General features: G+C 44.6%; 1 protein-coding gene across 1 annotated transcript in view; it reads left to right on the forward strand.

The window, feature by feature from the left end:
• The window catches only part of CCDC180 (coiled-coil domain containing 180), a 60,348-nt gene that overhangs the window by 27,580 nt on the left and 13,349 nt on the right, over positions 1-19,419 (forward strand). Inside the window, exons 21-31 of the mRNA XM_042964736.1 lie at positions 2,430-2,605; positions 3,979-4,159; positions 5,105-5,251; positions 5,903-6,047; positions 6,463-6,579; positions 10,125-10,223; positions 12,247-12,366; positions 13,965-14,137; positions 14,307-14,362; positions 14,481-14,559; positions 16,160-16,237. Of these exons, the coding sequence (XP_042820670.1) occupies positions 2,430-2,605; positions 3,979-4,159; positions 5,105-5,251; positions 5,903-6,047; positions 6,463-6,579; positions 10,125-10,223; positions 12,247-12,366; positions 13,965-14,137; positions 14,307-14,362; positions 14,481-14,559; positions 16,160-16,237 (1,371 nt within the window). The remainder of the gene's footprint in view (positions 1-2,429; positions 2,606-3,978; positions 4,160-5,104; positions 5,252-5,902; positions 6,048-6,462; positions 6,580-10,124; positions 10,224-12,246; positions 12,367-13,964; positions 14,138-14,306; positions 14,363-14,480; positions 14,560-16,159; positions 16,238-19,419) is intronic.

Raw genomic sequence — 19,419 nt, forward strand, 5'->3', positions numbered from 1 at the left:
TGTTGAAGGATACAATACTGACAAGTATGGAAATCATGAATGTACAGCTCAATGAATTATCCAAAGGGAACACACCTGGTAACCAGTACCCCCAAGAAATAGAACATTACCAACTCTCCAGGAACCCCCTTATGTACCCATCTCAAGTCATTGCCCTCTCTTCCCCAAGGATAGCAAATATTCTAACTTATGAATTAGTTTTGCTTATTTTAGAACTTTATTTAAATGGAATCATACAGAGTGCATTCTTTTATGTCAGGATTCTTTCCTTATGTTTGTAAAATTCATATGTATTTTTTAAAATTTATTTATTTAAATTCAAGTTAGTTAAGATACAGTGTAGTATTGGTTTCAGGAGTAGAACCCAGTGAATCATTATTTATATATAACAGCCGGTGCTCATCCCAAAAAGTGTCCTCCTTAATGTCCGTCACCCATTTAGCCCACCCCCCAACCACCTCCTCTCCAGTAACCCTCAGTTTGTTCTCTGTATTTAAGAGTCTCTTATGGTTTGCCTCCCTTTCTGTTTTTAATCTTATTTTTCCTTCCCTTCCCATATGTTCATCTGTTCTGTTTCTTAAATTCCACATATGAGTGACATCATATGTAGTTTTGAATGTGGGGTTAGCTCATTTTTATTCCTGTATAGTATTCCATTATAAAAATACATAACCCATTTTATTTATCCATTCTACTACTGATGCACATTTGGCTTGTTTTTCACTGGGGAATGGAACAATGCCACTCTGAACATTCTTGTATAAGTCTTTTGGTGAACATACGGCTACATTTCTGTTAGATATATAACTGAGAGTGGAATTGTTGAGAGATAGGGTAATATGTGTGTCCCTCTTGAGGAGATACAACCAAAAGATACCACCAAAGAGTTTTCAAAAGCGATTTTGTTTTAACAGTTTACAACAGTGTGTGAGGGTTCCAGTTGCTCCACATCCTCATCGACACTTGATATTGTCAGCAGTTTTTGTTTTAGCCATTCTGGTGAATGTGTAGTAGTGTTGAACATTTGGTTGTCTTTCTTGAAATGTCTAGTCAAATCTTCTGCCCATTTTTTTTTCCTGGTGGGTTGTCAATCTTTTCTCTTATCAATTTATGTGAGAAAGTTACCTATCCTAGATATGAGGCTTTTGTTAGGTAAATACCTGGCAAATGTTTATCCCTCTCTTTGCTTGCCTTTTTTTACTCTCTTAAGGTATCTTTTGATAGAAAGAAATTCTTATTTGTAATAAGGTCCTTTTCATCAACCTTTTTCATTAGGGTTAGTGTACTTTCTTTCTTATCTAAGAAATTTTTGCTTGCCCCAAGGTCATGAAAATATCCTCCTATGGTATTTACTACAAATGTTATTGTTTTACATTTCCACATTTATATGTAAAATCCACCTGGGATTAATTTGTGAGATAGGAGTCAGATTCATTTCCTACCATATGCATAATCACTTGACCCCAGAAGACTCCCCTCTCCCCATGGCTCTGCCACACCTCCTTTCTGTTTCTCTGTGTATCTATTCTTGCATTACTGCCTCACCCTGCCTGATTACTACAGTTTTATATCAAGTCTTAATATCTGGTAGAGTATGTTCTCCAATTTTGGTCTTCTCCTCAACTATCTTTGGCTATTTGCATTTCTACATAAACTTGAGATCAGCTCACTGGTGTCTATAAGAAGATGTCTGCTGAGATTTTTATTGTTATTGCATTGAATCTATAGATAAATCTGGGGACAACCAACACCTTAACAACACATAGCCTTCTTAACAATACATAAATTTTGAAAAGGAAAAAGTGATAAATTGGGGAAAGTATTTGCAACTCACATTGCAGTCAAATGACCTCACGTTCCTAATATATAAGGAGCTCCCATATAAAGAGATTGAAAAGAAAAAGAGCATCTTCACAACAGAGAAATGGGCAAAATATATTAATGCATAGTATGCAGAAAAAGGAATTATATAGTCTTAAACATATGACAATATGCCCAGTTTTGGTCATAACATGACAAAATTGTCAAATTCAAAAGTTCGGCAATACACTGCAAGGCGGCGGAGAAATAGGAACAGACTGCCTTGCCAGGAAAGCAGTCAAGCCATATCTTCAAGAACCACATATGTATTTTAGCCTTTGAGTCAACAATTCCAGTTCAGGGAATTTATCCTACAGGAATGCTTCTACGCTTGACTTATATACAAGGTTATTCACTGCAGCCTTTTTTGAAGAACAAATGGTTGGAAACCATAAAGTGTCTGCCAGAAGGGGATCTGGTTAAATGAATGATGGTCCATCCAGACAAAAGAATATCATGTAGTTAGGAAATAAAATAAGAAGTGAAAGAGGGAAATGCTTTATATAACAATATGGAAGCTCTCTCTGTGGCCACTGCTACTGGCTGACCCTCACTGGTTTCTCCCTCAGACTTCGAGCTGGTTTTTTTGAGCACCTAGAGAAGTGGTTTGACCAACGTGTCCTCAAAACCCAGGTCACTGTGGCCACCAAGATTGATGAGCTGGACTCAGAACTAGAGCTGCATCTGCACCTACACAAGCCAAGAGCTGAGTACATTGAAAAGGACATCCACAATGTCAGAGCAGGTACAGACCCATCCTGGGAAAGGCCACCCTGCCCCAGACAGCTGGTGTCTGTGCCACCACAGTTCTGCGTTCATTAGGTGCCCCTGTGTGAGGGTTCCATCTCCAAGGCTGGCAGAGAAGGTACCCACATTTGAGATTTTTAAAAAATTTTCTTTTAAAAACAGGACTTTTAGATGCTAAAATGAAGAGTATTGTCATGCTTTAGCAGTGTGAATCTCAGATCTGCTCACACACCTGTCAGATATATACCTGCATAGCAGATGCTTCCTGTAGCTCAGGAATCAGAGCTATCAGGCTCAACCTCTCTAGCTATGTGACTCTGAACAGGTTACCTGACCTCTCTGATCCCTCCCTTGCTTGCAGAAGGGGATATTGTTGGTGGTAATCAACTCTCCCTGGAATGGTACAGTGAGGAATCTTGAGCAAGTGGTAGGCATTAATTTTAGCTTATAGTTTATAACTTAAAAAGAGGTGCCATTTCTCTCTTAGGCAGAGGTCCCCATTAGGGGGTGGCATACTTTTAGTTGGATCCTCAATGACCCTGTTTGGTTTTCACTTATGTCACAATTCAAGCTTCTTCATAGACCCTTCCAGCTCCCAGAGAGACCACACATGGTCCGACCCAAACTCTTCCTGCCTGGAGCAGTGACAAACTCTTCCTGCCTGGCCTGGAGTCCCAATGCTTGTGGCCTTGGGAGACCTGCTTGGCTTTGGAACCTCATTGTCTTCATTTAGAAAATATGTGCATTAAAACTAAATATAAATTGAGATGCTCTATTTCTTGCTCTTCCCTGGCTCCCTGACCCAATGTGTGATTGGGAGATCAAGGTCAGAGAAACAATGCCCCAGAGTCACTGCACTCATTCTTGGCATGGCTGGGAGGACAGAATTTTCACCACTGTGGGTAGTAGGGAGGTAGGGTGGACTGACCTGGGGCTATCTGTCAGTTTTAAAGGCCTATGATGGAGCCTTTGAAGCCAAATCTTGGTTCTGTTTACTCCACCGTAGAAGTCTGTTGGAATTCAAGCTCCTGGAAAGAGTAGTCACTGATTTAAAGCAATAAACTCTGACTGCCCAGTGTTGTGCTGGTTGTTTTCTCCAGAGCCTCTCACCACAATCCCTGCCCTTCCCAACATGTCCACCCATCCCACCTGTTCCCAGGTGTCTCCACCAGCAGAGACCTCCCTTCACACAGCCTGGACAGCCTCTTCTCTAGTTAGACACCCAGGGGCAGTGTCAGATTGGCCTCTCTGAGATCTGCACCCATTCCCAAGCTAACCCCTGGCACGGACAGCTGTCACTGTCTGGGAGGGGAATGTCCTGAGGTGACTTGGGATCCCAGAGGGCCTCAGCTCTCCTTCATTCTTTTCCAGCTGAGCTCTTGCTTCATCAAGAGCAGCTGGACAGCCACTGTGCTGGGGTGATCGAGATGCTGAGGAAGGAGAGGCTGATGTTCTACCGGTTCCAAGAAGAGCAAAACATAAAGAGCAAAAACTTCCGCCGCAAGATTTACGACATGGAGCATATCTTCTTGAATGCCACAAAGAGCCAGAGGTATGGCCCTGGGAGTCTCCACTCTGGCCCCATAGCCCTAGAATCTCAGCCAGGTGGCTGCTTTCAAAGGAGTGGTTCCTCCCTGGTGGATAAAAGAGTCCATTTGCCAGGCCCCACAGCAACCTTCTCTTTTCAGCTCTTCAGCTCTCCTCTTCACACAAGTGAGTCTAACTGTATGAACTGTCTGTCCGGGGGCAGGGGGCTGGGGGCTGGGTGAGCAGCTAGGGAGAAAAGGGCACACATGTTCAGGATGCAGGGATGCTACTAACCTGCCCTGAAACGTCTGTGCTGGGAGAGACCACTTCCATCAAGGGAAATCGGGACGAACTTCCTGCAGGAGGCCTCCTGGTCTGAGATGGAGGAAGGTGAAGAGGAGACAGAATTTTTCCCTTCAGCAAGGAGCACTGGCCCAGCTCGAGGTGGGGATATGCTCACGGCAGAGCAAAGGGCTCCAAGGAAGCCATTCAGGGATTTTAGATGGAGGCCCTTGCGTGCTTAGGGAGACCTCAGGTAACAGGTGAGGAGCCCTCACAGGTGTCTGGACAGCGGTCAGATACACAAGAGATCGCTGGTTAGGGTGGACTTAAAGGTGAAGAGGGAACTTGCAGGGTGTTCCCTCAGGAGAACACCAGGCGCAGGAGTGAGAGAGAAAGTTTGTGCTGCAGGGAGGAGCCAGATCAGTTGGACCTAGGAATTCCTTTAGTAATTTGATGGCAAGGGCCAGAGAGGAGAGGGATGTCCTCTGACCCAGCACACTGAGAGCTCCGCACTGTGCCCTGCACACACTGGCATTCTGAGCTTCCTTCAAAGCCTCTTTTTCTACCCAGAAGAACATGGCAGTGGTTCTGGTAGCCCCACAGATGGGCACCGCAGTGGAGCTCAAGCAGTGCCCCCAGGCTGCCCTGCCATGCCCACGTCATCATCCTGCCCTCCTGTGTCTCCCAGGCTGGTTACTCTCAGCAGCACACTCCACCAGGAGCTGCTCAGCTACATCGACGTCGTGCAGGTGTCCCTGCGCAGCTTCCGCCAGTACTTGGAGGAGAACCTGGGCAAGCTTCACTACGCCAACATCGAGTTCATCAAGCACTGCAGGTGGGAGCCAGCGTCGGGGCCTCTGTGGACACTGAGCTTTCTCTGTCGAGAAGTGGTCTTGTTTCCCCTCCATTTTTTATTGTGACAAAATATATAGGACATACAACTGTCCATTTTAACCATTTTCAGGTGTACAGTTCAGTGGCATTAAGTACAATCACATTGTTGTGCAACCATCACCACGATCCATCTCCAAAATTTTTCGTCTTTATACACTGAAACTCTGAACGCATTAAACACTAACTCCTATTCTCCTCCCCCTGGCCCCCAACAGCCACAATTCCATTTTCTGTCTCCATGAATTTCACTTCTCTACGTACCTCGTATAAGTGAAATCACACAATATTTTTCCTTTTGTGTGTCTGGCCTATTTCAGTTAACATAGTGTCTTCAACACTCACCCATGTGACGTGTCAGAATTTCATTCCTTCCGAATACTGTTCCATTTTGTGTACATACCACATATTGTTTCTCTGTTCATCCCTTGAAGGACTTTTGGGTTATTTCACTGCTTCTATCTTTGAACGACCTGCATTCATTTTTCTATGATCTTAAACTTTTAATCTAAAGCCTTGTCGACCACAGGATTTGGAATGGGTGGGAAGTTTCATGTCTGATCAGTGGCTTTTCTTTCTCCCAAACTATTTTCAGATTGTTTTCTGATGGAGGCAACTTTTCTGCTGAAGAAATTGACTCACTGTGTCATCGACTGGAGAAGGAAGCTTCTCGAATAGAGTTTGTTGAAAGTTTAATCATGATCAACATGGAGAAGATGGAGAATGAATACCTGGACCAGGTTGGGGAGCCCTGCCCCTGACCTCCAGCCAGGCATCCGGGGCACCCTTGTACTTTGCCTGATGAGCCCTGCCAAGCCCCCTTTCCAAAAAATTGAGCCTGTCCCCCTCTGCTTCCAAAGTTCATACGTTCCAAGTAAACCTCCCTCCTTTACTTTTTTTAAAAAAAGGATCCGTTTCTAATTTTGTTTTAATGTTTATTTATTTTTGAGAGAGACAGAGACAGAGTGTGAGTGGGGGAGGGGCAGAGAGCGAGGGAGACACAGAGTCCAAAGCAGGCTCCAGGCTCTGAGCTGCCAGCACAGACGCAGGCTCGAACTCACAAACTGTGAGATCATGACCTGAGCCGAAGTTTGATGCTTAACTGACTGAGCCACCCAGGCGGCCCCCTCCTTTACTTTTTATATTTCTCTACAGGCCAATGATGTCATCAATAAGTTTGAAAGCAAATTTCATAACCTGTCTGTGGACCTTATTTTCATAGAGAAAATCCAGCGGTTGCTGACAAATCTACAAGTGAACATCAAGAGCGAGGTAGGACAGATTCACTTTTTACCTGGTAGATGTTTATCTCTCTCTCTCTCACACACACACACACACACACACACACACACACACACACCTGCATGCCAGGCACTGTCCCAAGTGCTGGGGATACCACTGTGGGCTCTCCCCCATGAAACTTAAATTCCAGCCAGGAAGACAGAGATTAAATCACAGTAGCCTCTAGGATTCATTGAGTTATTACGCACCATGCATCCTGATAACTGACTTATTTTGATTAGCAATGTTAGTCCTCACAAGAACTGTAGGAGGCAAGTACTGTTTTATTCCTACTTTAGAGATAAAGAAACTGAGGCCGAGAATAATTAAGTGACTTAAATAAGAACACAGAGCTCTTAAATGGTGGAGCCAAAATGTGAACCTAGCTCAGGGGCGCCTGGGTGGCTCAGTTGGTTAAGCATCTGACTTTGGCCCAGGTCATGATCTTGGGGTTTGTGGGTTCAAGCCCCATGTGAGGCTCTGTGCTCAGAGCCTGGAGCCCATTTCAGATTCTGTGTCTCCCTCTCTCTCTGACCCTCCCCTGCTTGTGCTCTGTGTCTCTCCCTCTCAAAAATAAACATTAAAAAAATTGTTTTTAAATTTCAAAATGTGAACCCAGGTCAATGATCTCAAATAAACAACCTAACTGTAAACCTCAAGGAACTAGGAAAAAAAAAACAAAGTTAGCAGAATGAAGGAAATAACAAAGATCAGATCAGAAATCAATGGAATAGAGACCAGAAAAACTATAGAAAGGATCAATGAAGCTAGAGCTGGTTTTTCAAAGATAAACAAAATGGACAAACCTTTAGCCAGACTAAGAAAAAAAAGAGATAAGACTCAAATAAAGTCAGAAATGAAAGACATTGCAACTAATACCACAGAAATACCAGAATCATGAGACTATTACCAATTATATATGCCAACACATTAGATAACCTGGAAGAAATGGATAAGTTTGTAGAAATATATCTACCAAGATTGAATCATGAACAAATAGGAAATCTGAATAGACCAATTGGTCAATTACTTTTTCTGTGTCTATTGTACTGATCAAATGATTTTTATTTTTTATTCTATTAATGTGGTGTCACATTGATTGATTTGCATTTGTAGAACCATCCTCCTTGCATCGCAGAGGTAAATGCCACTTGATCGTGGTATACAATGCTTTTAATGTGCTGTTGAATTTCATGTGCTAATATTTTGTTGAGGATTTTTACATCTATATTCATAAGGGATATTGGTCTGTAGTTTCCTTGTAGTGTTCTTTTTTTTTTTTTTTTTTAAGAGAGAGAGAGCCAGGAAGACAGAGAGGGCGCAAGTGAGCAATGGAGAGGGAGAGAGAGAGAGAAATTCCCTGGAGGGGCAGAGAGAGGGGGGAGGGGAAGGGAGAGAAAGAGAGAAACAGAGAGAGGGAGGGTGGGAGAGAGAAACAGGGCTCACCCAAAAATGGAACTCGTGTTCACCCAAAGCTGGGCTTATGCTCACTGGAAGTAGGGCTTGTGCTACCTGAAGCAGGGCACGAGCTCACCCCATGTGGGGCTTGAGCTCATGAGCTATGAGATCATGATCTGAGCCCGAGTCAGATGCTTAACCAACTGAGCCACCCAGGCACCCTCTTTGTAGTATTCTTACCTGACTTTGGCGGCAGGGTAGTGATGGCTTTGTAATATGAGTTTGGGAACATTCCCTCCTATTCTATTTTTTGGAAGAGCTTGAGAAGAATTGGTGTGAAGTTTTCTTTAAATGTTTGGTAGAATTCACCCATGAAACCATTAGGTCCTGAGCTTTTCTTTGTCAGGAGGGTTTTGATTACTAATCCAATCTCCTATTATTTTGCAATATATACACATGTCAAATTATACAAATTATACCTTTATAATAAGGTATACGTTGTATACCTTAAACTTACATAATGTTACATGTCAATTATATCTCAATAAAGCCAGGAAAGACTTTGAATTATTTTTAGGCTTTTTTCTATGCATATAAAGATTTTATATATACATTATATTATATAATATATAAAAGATATACACACACATATACATACACACACACAAAATCCAGCCTCTTTCTATTTTATACAATTTTGTAAGCTATATAATCTTTAAAGATTATTTCAAACACTATTGTTCTGGCTTCCCTCTCCTGAATGTGTTGCCATTTTTACTTAGCCAATCCTTTTTGGAGAAATAGTTGTTGGATTTCACTTATTATCCCAGTGATATGATAAAAACCCTTGCGCAGGGAACTCTGATTATGTCTGTAAGGTATCTCCCAGAGCTAGAATTACTGGGGTAGAGCATGAATGTTTTAAGGCTTCACATGTTTCCAGGTGGCTTTTACAGACAACTCATCACCAGCTGGTCATGAGTGTGTTCTTCCTCATACCCTCAACCACTACTGTGGGTTGTCGATTTTATTTTTAAACCTTATCTGTTTGACAGTAAAAAAACAAAACAAAAACTTAAAAAAAATTTTTTTTAATGTTTATTTAATTTTGAGAGAGACAGAGACAAAATGCCAGTGGGTTGGGGCAGAGAGAGAGGGAGGCACAGAATCTGAAGCAGGCTCCAGGCTCTGAGCTGTCAGCACAGAGCCTGACGCGGGGCTCAAACTCACAAGCTGTGAGATCATGACCTGAGCTGAATTCGGACGCTTAACCGACTGAGCCACCCAGGCACCCCTAAAACAAAAACTTTTACATTTGCATTGATCTAGTTTCTGATAACATTGTGCATCTCCCCCCACCAATTTCGTTTTTCCAATATTTAATTCATCTCTTAGATAATGTTTTGCTGAATATGTTGCTGATCAAAACAAGTATTCTAGAACAGGAACCCTCTTGCACTGTTGTTGGGAATGCAAACTGGTGCAGCTGCTCTGGAAAACAGTGTGGAGGTTCCTCAAAAAATTAAAAATAGATCTACCCTATGACCTAGCAATAGCACTGCTAGGAATTTACCCAAGGGATACAGGAGTGCTGATGCCTAGGGGCACTTGTACCCCAATGTTTATAGAAGCACTTCCTACAATAGCCAAATTATGGAAAGAGCCTAAATGTCCATCAACTGATGAACGGATAAAGAAATTGTGATTTATATACACAATGGAATACTACGTGGCAATGAGAATGAAATACGGCCTTTTGTAGCAACGTGGATGGAACTGGAGAGTGTGATGCTAAGTGAAATAAACCATACAAAGAAAGATACCATATGTTTTCACTCTTATGTGGATCCTGAGAAACTTAACAGAAGACCATGGGGTAGGGGAAGAAAAAAAAAAAAAGAGGTTAGAGAGGGAGGGAGCCAAAACATAAGAGACTCTTAAAAACTGAGAACAAACTGAGAGTTGATGGGGGGTGGGAGGGAGGGGAAGGTGGGTGATGGGTATTGAGGAGAGCACCTGGGGGATGAGCACTGGGTGTTGTATGGAAACCAATTTGACAATAAATTTCATATTTAAAAAATAATAAATAAAAAAATAAGTATTCTAGAAACAAACCTTGGAAGTTCTGGTTTTTCTAGGTTGCAAAATCCAATCTGCAAACAGATGGATTGAATTCGTCTCTGGAACAGCTTCAAAGGAAAATAGAAATGTGTCGAAACTCAAAGGGAGATAAAAAAGTAAGTATTCAGTATTTGCTAAGCTATGAATAGTAAAGATGCCATTATACAAGAATCAAACTGAAAGTAAATTTACATCTGTCATCAAGATTTCTCCAGCTCCAGAGGGGCCTCTGAGCCTTCCTACTTAACCCCTGTTGGACCCATTGGAATTAAGGAAGAGAAGAGAAAACAGCCACCTTCTCTCGCCCCCAGCCCCTCCCTGGCAAGCATGTAGAGTCCAGTGAACGTGGGGCTTCAGTCTGACCTCACTCCCCTGCTGATGTCACCAGGCTTCCCTCCCTGTATTTGGAACTCAGCCCTAGAGGAAAAACAGAAGCAGGCAGGACTCTGCCTTCTGAACAACCACTTTTTGTTTGATTTTTCATTTGCTCATTTTGATCATTGCACATGAACTGGTTGCTACTGTTTTCTACGGTTACTACTGGTTAAAATGTCCAAATTAGAGCAGTGTGGATCAGCACATCAGGTCTCTGGATGTTTACGTTGTTTACATGCTTGTTTTTCTGCCACCAGCACACATCTCTGTCCCCTGTTCCACATCTGTCCCGGCCTCCCCAGGCAATCTTTTCCCAACAGCTCGACCAGGCACTCGAGAACCAGATGTCTCAGCTGGAGGTTTCTTGAATGGGATGTTCCTTCCTCACCAAGCTTTGTCTTTTCTCTTCCGTTTCAGTGACTGAGTTGAGGTTTCATGTTTGTTAGCACTGAGAGGACATTTAGTCTCTATGCTTTTTCTTGCATAGTAACACATGCTTCTTGAGAAAAGTTCAAACATCCACAAAGCACTAAGTGAATACACATCCCTCATATTATTCTCATTTTTTTGCAGAGCCCCTGTGACCTCTGTGTTTTCATGCAGTTATTTCTGCATGACCCCTGGGGAACAGGGGGAAACCAGCTTAATCTGCCATGACTTCTTTATCAGTCCCTTTAGGGACAGCTCTGCCTCTCCAGAGCAGAAACATTTGCTCTCCTGCATTTCCTCACCTCTCCAACCCCCTCACTGCCCTCTTCTTGTGGTGTCAGAGTGTTGGACAGGGGAAGGTTTTCACAGCCTTCTGGCCAGGTCAGGGGAACTTGAACTTGGGTGGGCAGGCAATCCTGTGTTGATGGAGGAGACTGGTTGGACACTTCTGCAAAACAGTGATCAGGAGATGGGAAACGATGCATCAGTTGCATGGTGAAGGCAGTGGGGACCATGGACAGGTGTGGCCAGGGTCACATGCTCAGTGCCACATACATGGAGGGGCTTCAGGTTGCTGTGTGCAGAAAGGCAGGGAGGGAGGGAGGGAGGAGTGAGGCAGCGTGTCATAACTGAAGCACAGAGAATTGTGGCCTGGACAAGGTACCACCAGGGACACCTTCCAATTCCAGAGTTGAGTAGCGGGGGAATGGTTAGGACTCAGAATGCACTAGAAATGAAGGAAGCAGAAGAGGCCAAGGCACCTCCTGGCCTGGGTCATGTACATAGGTCAGTGAACAATGCAGGGGACCAAGTGTGAGGACTGACAAGTGATGTGTGGGTACACGTAAAGGTGAACGTCCTTACACGTTCTTTCCTGCACACCTGGGGGCAGGGTGTGTGGGGTTGCTGCTTGAGGGGGTGTGTATCTGACCTTGTTGTGGAAATGGTTAGATCACTTTCCAGAAAGGCTGTGGTCATTTCACTCACACACAACGTGGCCATTTGGGGCCAAACATTTCCTTCTAAGAGCGTCAAAGCTAGAAGAGATTCCAAGGAACATTCTGTGTCCCACCACACAGATGGGGAGACCAAGTTGAGCTAACTCAAATCATTTGCCCAGAATGAACCCATAAAACCAGGACTAGAACTCCTGATGCCCCGTCAGTGAAGGATTTGCTGCCCCACTGCAGTTGCCCGAGAGAGCCAGCCAGCACCGCCCACTCTCCTAGGGCCCTCCCTGCAAGTGAGGGGCCTCCATCGAATCAAGAGGCCTGTGGTTCAGATGGAGGCAAGCGGCCCTCCTGCAGCTTGCTTCCTACAGCTCTCTTCTCCTAGGTGGTGGCCACGGATGACCTCCTTGGCTTGGTCCGGACTTGGAAAGAAAAACTGGGCCAGAGGATTCAGTACCTGAATTGCAGGCTGGACATCGTATACACGACTCAAGTCGTCTTTACTGTAAGGAACAGACAGTAGACAAAGGGAATGGGAAGTGGGGAAGGGTGGGTGAGCTGTCACGGCTGGGCTCTCAGGAGACCTGCAGAGCTCAGTAGAGCCTAAGGGAAGAGACGGCTCCCAGGGTCCTGCTGAACACCAGGCCTACCAGGTTGCCTTGAAAAGACCATAGGCTGTGCAGTCAGATCTGGGATTCAAATCCCAAATAGTCCACTTCCCTGCCATCTTAGGAGATTCCTCACCTCCTGGCACCATCTTCTCACCTTCACCAAGACCTACCAGCTGCCAGCTCTCAGGCTACCCTAGCCTTTCAGCCTTTTCCTTCCCACCCACGCGCATAAACAACCACTGGCTTCTCCCCACCCTACCTCCACCAACCTCTTCCTGCCCACATGGCTGCCCTTTTCCTCTCACGTTCCCTCATGATCCAACTACAGCCAGACATAATGTTGGAGAAGGTCAGTCTGACTGTGCCACTGTCCTGATCACTCAGGGTGAAATCCACATCCTTCAACTGAGCCTTCACAGCAGCCTCTTTGGTCTGCCCTCCATGGTCTCTTCATTTCTCACCCCCACTCCCACCCAAAAGACATCACTTCCCACTGGGCCTTCTCTCACAGACCACAGTGATGTCTCCATTTTTAGGGGCTGTCTCTCCAGACTGTGTACCCCAAGAGGTCAGAGCTTCTGTCACCCCCACCCTGCACTCAGCCCCTCACATCAGGTTTTGAACACCAGAGACACTCAACCAACTTCCAGGAGTGTGTGACATAGAACAATATGGGAATAAGTGGACATCCCTCAAGTTCTGCTCTCACTGCCATGTTTTGAACCAGTCCTTCCTTCTATGGGGAGGCGCTTCCCACCATGCCACCAATACTAACCCTCCATCATACCACCAGCATCATACCACCTGCGCCCTTCAAGAAAGAACTCAGGAGTCCAGCTAGGGTCCTTCCCTCTTATAGTCCACTGCTGAGACAAGACTCAAATAAAATAGGGAATAGCCTAACTAAGCCCTCATTGCGGGCCACTACTCCTACCCTTTCTCTAAGGTCCGACTTGTAGGGAGTGTTGGCCACTCGCTTGTCCACACATTCATTCATTCATTCACCCATTTTAAGAACACTGCCTGGACACATCTATGGGCTGGCCTTGTAAATCCACGACCCTCAGCCTCATGGAAGACTTTGGAACTTTTCCTTCATAGCATTGGTCACAATTTTGACTAGACATTTATTTGTAGAAGTGCATGTTAAATGTTTGTCTCTCTGACTAGACTGTAAGCCCTATAAAAACAAAGATCACATGTTACCTCTCCACCCTGTGTCCCAGGACCCAGCCAGAGCCTTGCAGAAAGCAGGTACTTGGGAAATATTTTTGAAAGCCACATGCACGTATAAATGAATGAATGAATGACTCTCTAAAGGAGATATGACCATTACCATTTTTTAGAAGGAAAATACAGACTCAGAGAATCAGGCAGCTAGCCTCCCGCTGCAGCCCCTGGGCAAGGTGGTATTGGAACATGAACCCAGCTGCCTTCACCCCTAGCATGTAGACTGGGCCCACACACTCAGGCTCTTCTCTTGGGCCTGCAGGATGACATCATGATCGATATGGAGGTGGAGAGTGACATCCTGGTGTCTTCAGAAGTCCTTGAAGAGGAAGCCAAGGTAGACTTGGTCACCCCTGAGTCCTTTGCCCAGCCGAGCCGCATGGGGAAGTCCATGATTGAAGACCCGGCTGTGGAAGTGGTCAAGAAGATCCTGCAGTGAGTGGCCATGGGGTGTACATGGCCTCAGTTTCCTCTTCTAAAATGGGCCTCATAATAGGACACATTCACATGGTATTATGTGCTAACTGGGATGGTACCCAATGCCTGCCCTGAGCTGTCCTCATGGTCACTGGGGAAAAGCTCATATCCTTTCCTTTGGTTTCAGACTTCCCAACTCAAAATGCTCAACCCAGCAGTGCGACAAAGATCGGTTCCCGACAGGTAGAGACAAACAGGCCTGTGGGTCTTGGGGCACTGGCGGTGGGAAAGCCAGTGTTGCCACCTGGTCCATCCTCACCTTGGGTCCTCTGTTCTTGTCCTGGGTGCTCATCACCCAAAGGCTTGAAGCGACACCGGAACCGGGGAGAACATGTCGTGAGAAAGGCCCTGACCAGTGCCAGTGCCACTTCAACAACGAGGTAGGTCTGCTGGGCTGCTGAGGATCTCCCCTTCCCAGATGCCTTCCCTGTCCCCCTAGACATAGGCCAGAGACCACCCTGTCCATTTATCAGACTGTCCTCGGAAAGTACCACCTGTACTCACAGCTCTGAGACCCCAACGGACCCAGTGAGAAGTTGGCTCTGAAGCTGGTGTTAGTCAGCTCTGTGCTCATTCCTGCTGAGTGATGTAGCTCACACAGCCTCCCACCTTGAGAGCCCATCTGGGCATTCAGTGGTTTTCCATGGTCACAACTGGTAGATCCCAGCCCTCCTCCCATACCCATTCTTCCCAGTCAAAAAGAGGGACATTGGAGATGGCTTTCTCTCCAGGAGAAATCCTGGGCCTCTGCATCTTGGCCAGGCACTGTGCCCATTATGCCCCTGTAGGGGTCATTAGACTCATTACTCAGTGAATGTGGGCCCACAGTGACACTGATTCAACAGAAGGCAAGTAACAGAGCCAGTGGCTGAACTGACTTTTGGGTCCTCTGTGAGCCCTCATTTATATGGTTTGATTCCTGGTTTTGAGGAAGTAGCGGTGAGGCAATTCCTGCTTTGCATACCTCCAAAAGGTCCATAAACATGAATGCCATCTGCAACGTGGAAATAAACCTAAGACAAACCAAATGAGAAAAGCAAAGGCTATTTATTCGGAGCTTGGTACAGCAAGGGAGTCAGCCATCATTACTTATGTTTTAGCAGAGACTCAAAGGCAGACAAGAGTGAAAAACTGTATAGTGGAGAAAAGGAAGGCTTTAAATGTGCCTTTATTGGAGGCTGTTGATGTGGGGAAGCTGGAGGCAGGCCAACTAGCAGCAGGGCATTCTATGTGATTATTTAGGGCTGTGTACTTGACTTTCCCTGATTGGTTCTAAGTTGGAAGCAGGGACAAAATTCAGGGAAGCTGTCAGTTAGTAATCAAGTCCCGGCCATTTGGAGATGATTGTTACAGGAGTTATTGTTTGGCATTCTGGATTGCCACTAGAGATGACAATATGGCTTCCTCCAGATCTGACTTCTATCAGGCTGGCTTCCCGAGTTGTTTATTATAGACAAGGAATTGGTTTCCTGGGCACGTTGCTGCAGGTTCTGGGTCAGAGTTCTGTATTTTTGTACAGTCCAGCTATTGCCCATCTGTATATTCAGTCTCTCAGTGGTTGCAAAATGAAGTCCATGTTGCTGGGGCTGTCTGATGTTGCATGGGACATGCTTACACTAAAAATTATTCGCTTCTTATATGGAATTCAAGTTTAACTGGGCACATTGTATTTTTGTTTGAAAAGCACCTCAACCTGTTTTTCTTTGGGTCCTCCCCACAGGAAAGCAAGGATATGAATTTCTGGCCCCTTGCCCCTTCCCAGGGGCCTTGGGTCAGTTTTAGCAATAAGGACTTGACCCCCACGATAAGCATCTCCAAAGCTTTGAGGAGTAGGGAAGTATCTTGAAGGATTCAGGCCCAGACATGGGGGTCACGGTGTCCCACAGGCAGACGCAGGGCCTCCAGCAAGTTAGGTGGGTCTCCCACAGACCTGCCTGTCTACCCCAGCCTCCAGAACACTGATCCACCTTTGTCCCACAGCATCACACGGTACTCCAAGCCCAACCGAATGGACAGAAAGTACCAGGTGCTTGGGGAGAAGCCACCGCCGCCAGCTGAGTAAGTGGCACCTTTTCCTTTAAGTCCATTTTAACTTGTTGTCTCTGTGAAGGGGGTGGCTAAATCTGACACAGCTGAGGGGAAAATAAGAAGTGGGGGTGCAGAGCAGAAGAGATTTGCAAAGGGAAAGATGAGGGTCAAGGTCAGTTGGTCTCATCCCATTTCACCTAAATTTGTTGAGATACATTTTCACCAAAATTTCACATTTTCTAAGTTAAGCTTTTTGGGGTAGTGGGAAGCACACCTCTTTCAAGTCTGGGATTTGTTTGTGGGTTTTTTTCTTCAATTTTTTAATGCCTCACCTCCCTCATTCCTCTTTCCCTTTATTTTAATTTCATTTATTAAAACAAACTCTGTTCCACTTAATGGCTGCATTTCAAGCAAATAAGCAACTTCAGAAAATTGAAAGCAATCAAAGAGACTCAGAGATACCCTCTCCCCCTTAATCAGGGAACTCACCATCAGTCTTTTTGCCCCACTGGTCTTATCTCTGGGGTTTGTAAAGTTTGCAAAGAAGGGTGGTTTTCAGGGCACCTGGGTGGCTTAGTTGGTTAAGTGTCTGACTTTGACTCAGGTCATGATCTCATGGCTCGTGGGTTCAAGCCCCATGTCAAGTTTTGAACTGACAGCGGAGAGCCTGCTTCGGATCCTCTGTCTCCCTCTCTCTCTGTCATTCTCCCAGCTCTCTCTCTAAGAAATAAATAAACATTACAAAATAAAGAAAAGAAGAGTGACTTCAGGACCTAGAAGTTGGGTCCAAGTCAGCAGCTAGATGCTCCCTTGCCCCATTCACAAAAAGGCATTCCTCGTCATCAAAATCTTGACTCTCAACTTTTTATAGTTCTGTCATTTTATCACATGTGTATATTCTGTAACTATCACCACAATCAAGAAACAGAACTGTTCCATCACCACCAACTGTATGTCACTCCTGTCACCCCTTTAGAGCCGTACCCATGCCCTCTCCCTCTCCATTCCTAACCCTGAGCAACCACTGATCATTTTCCATCCCTATTATTTTGTCATTTCAAGAAGGTCATATAAACAGTCTCATACAGTGTATGACATTTGCAGAGTGGCTCTTTGTACTCAATATGTTGCCCTTGAGATCCACCTAAGTGGTCACATGTATCAGTAGTTCATCCCTTTGTATTGCTAAATAGTTAGCCACAGTATAGATGCACCACAGTATTTTAGTGGTGAAAAAAAAGATCACAGGCTAAACAGAAAAAAAAAAATCAAGCACTTATGAAATCTCTGAAAGGGAGAGACTTTCCTAGCATAACACAGTGGTGAATTGCTCAGAAAATGGAATCAGACTGATGATGTTTTTACCCCCACCTTGGGACTCTGGCTAAGTGACTTCTCCCCAAGCCTTCACCTTCCCTGTGCATGTGGGTAGAAGAGAGTCCTCTTCTTGGAATTGTGAAGACAAGCCAGCAGGTCGTCTACAGGCCGCCCTTGAGTAATGCAGGATCATCACTCCAAGAAGCACTAGATGAAATCACAAGGAAAAAGATGGAAAATTTTGGCAAATAAATTTTTAAACTCCTTTGAGATAAAATGCAATTAAAAGTTAGATAACAACCAGTCAAGACACAATAGTGGTAAATAAAGACAACAAAGGAAAAATTGGCTCCTCTCCCCATCCCCTTCCCCCAGAAAATTGCTAAAGAAATTTCCAGCACACAATAGGGTAAGGGAAGAATTGGAAGAGACCACACGCGAGGAAGAAATAAAATTAGGAACAAACATGTGGACAAAACACTAATTCTCACTAGAATGCAAACAAATGAAAAGGGAACAAATCCATTCCATATTTTGCCCAACATTAACCAATATGTAAATAGATTTTAGAGGAAGTTCCCAGTTTATCAAGGGAGGGTGCAGATGGTCCCTCCCAGGCACTGCCAGTGGGAGGTGTTAAGGAAAAAATTATTCTGATACTTGTTAAAACAGTAAGGAATACTTTATGTGGGACCATTGCAATAGGTGCCAAGACTGTTGCAACAGGGAAGAGGGATGGGGCTCAACTCAGAATACAATAAGGACAAGAGAAGATTTATAGCCAAAATGCAGAGCGAGGAGGTCAGTAGATTGAAAATTCAACAGTAGTGGATTCTTGCCTACTTAGCAGGATTCTTGCTGCAGGAAGGCCATGGCTATTAGAAATCAGAGGTGCTCAGATATTGGGTGGGGGTGGGTGGGTAGTATCTGAACTGACTTAACAGTATTTTTAATTATTTAATTATTTATTTTTTAAAATCTTTATTTATTTATTTTGAGAGAGAGAGAGATTGAGAATCTCAGGCAGGCTCCATGCTGTCAGTGCACAGCCCAACATGGGGCTCGATCTCATGAACAGTGAGATCATGACCTGAGCCGAAATCAATAGTCCAATGTTTAACCAACTGAGCCACCCAGGTGCCCCTGACTTAGTAGTATTCTTACTAACATAGGACATTGCAAGCCAAAGGCGGTGTCCAAGGATGAGGCCTAGTCAAATAGTAGACAAGGGAAATAAAAGCAGAAATTAACTATTGGGACATCATCAAGATAAAGAGCTTCTGGGGGCACCTGGGTGTCTCAGTTGGTTAACCTACCGACTTTGGCTCAGGTCATGATCTCATGGTTCATGAGTTCGAGCTCCGTGTCGGGTTCTGTGCTGACTGCTCAGAGCCCGGAGCCTGCTTCAGATTCTGTGTCTCCCTCTCTCTCTGCCCCTCCCCTGCTCACACTCTGTCTATCTCTCATTCTCAAAAGTAAACATTAAAAAATAAGATAAAAAGCTTCTGCACAGCGAAAGAAACAATCAACAAAACTAAATGGCAACCGACAGAATAGGAGAAGATTTTTGCAAATGACATATCAGATAAAGGGTTAGTATCAAAAATCTATAAAGAACTTATCAAACTCAACACCCAATAAAACAAATAATCCAGTGAAGAAAAGGGCAGAAGACATGAATAGACACCTCCAAAGAAGACATCCAGATGGCTAACAGTCACATGAAAAGATGTTCAACATCACTCATCATTGGAGAAATACAAATCAAAATCACAATGAGATACCACCTCACACCTGTCAGAATGGCTAAAATTAACAACTCATGAAACAACACATACTGGAAGGGGTGCAGAGAAAGGGGAACTCTTTTACACTGTTGGTGGGAATGCAAACTG

The sequence above is a fragment of the Panthera tigris genome, chromosome D4, assembly GCF_018350195.1.
Source record: "Panthera tigris isolate Pti1 chromosome D4, P.tigris_Pti1_mat1.1, whole genome shotgun sequence".
In the NCBI taxonomy this organism is placed as follows: Eukaryota; Metazoa; Chordata; class Mammalia; order Carnivora; family Felidae; genus Panthera; species Panthera tigris.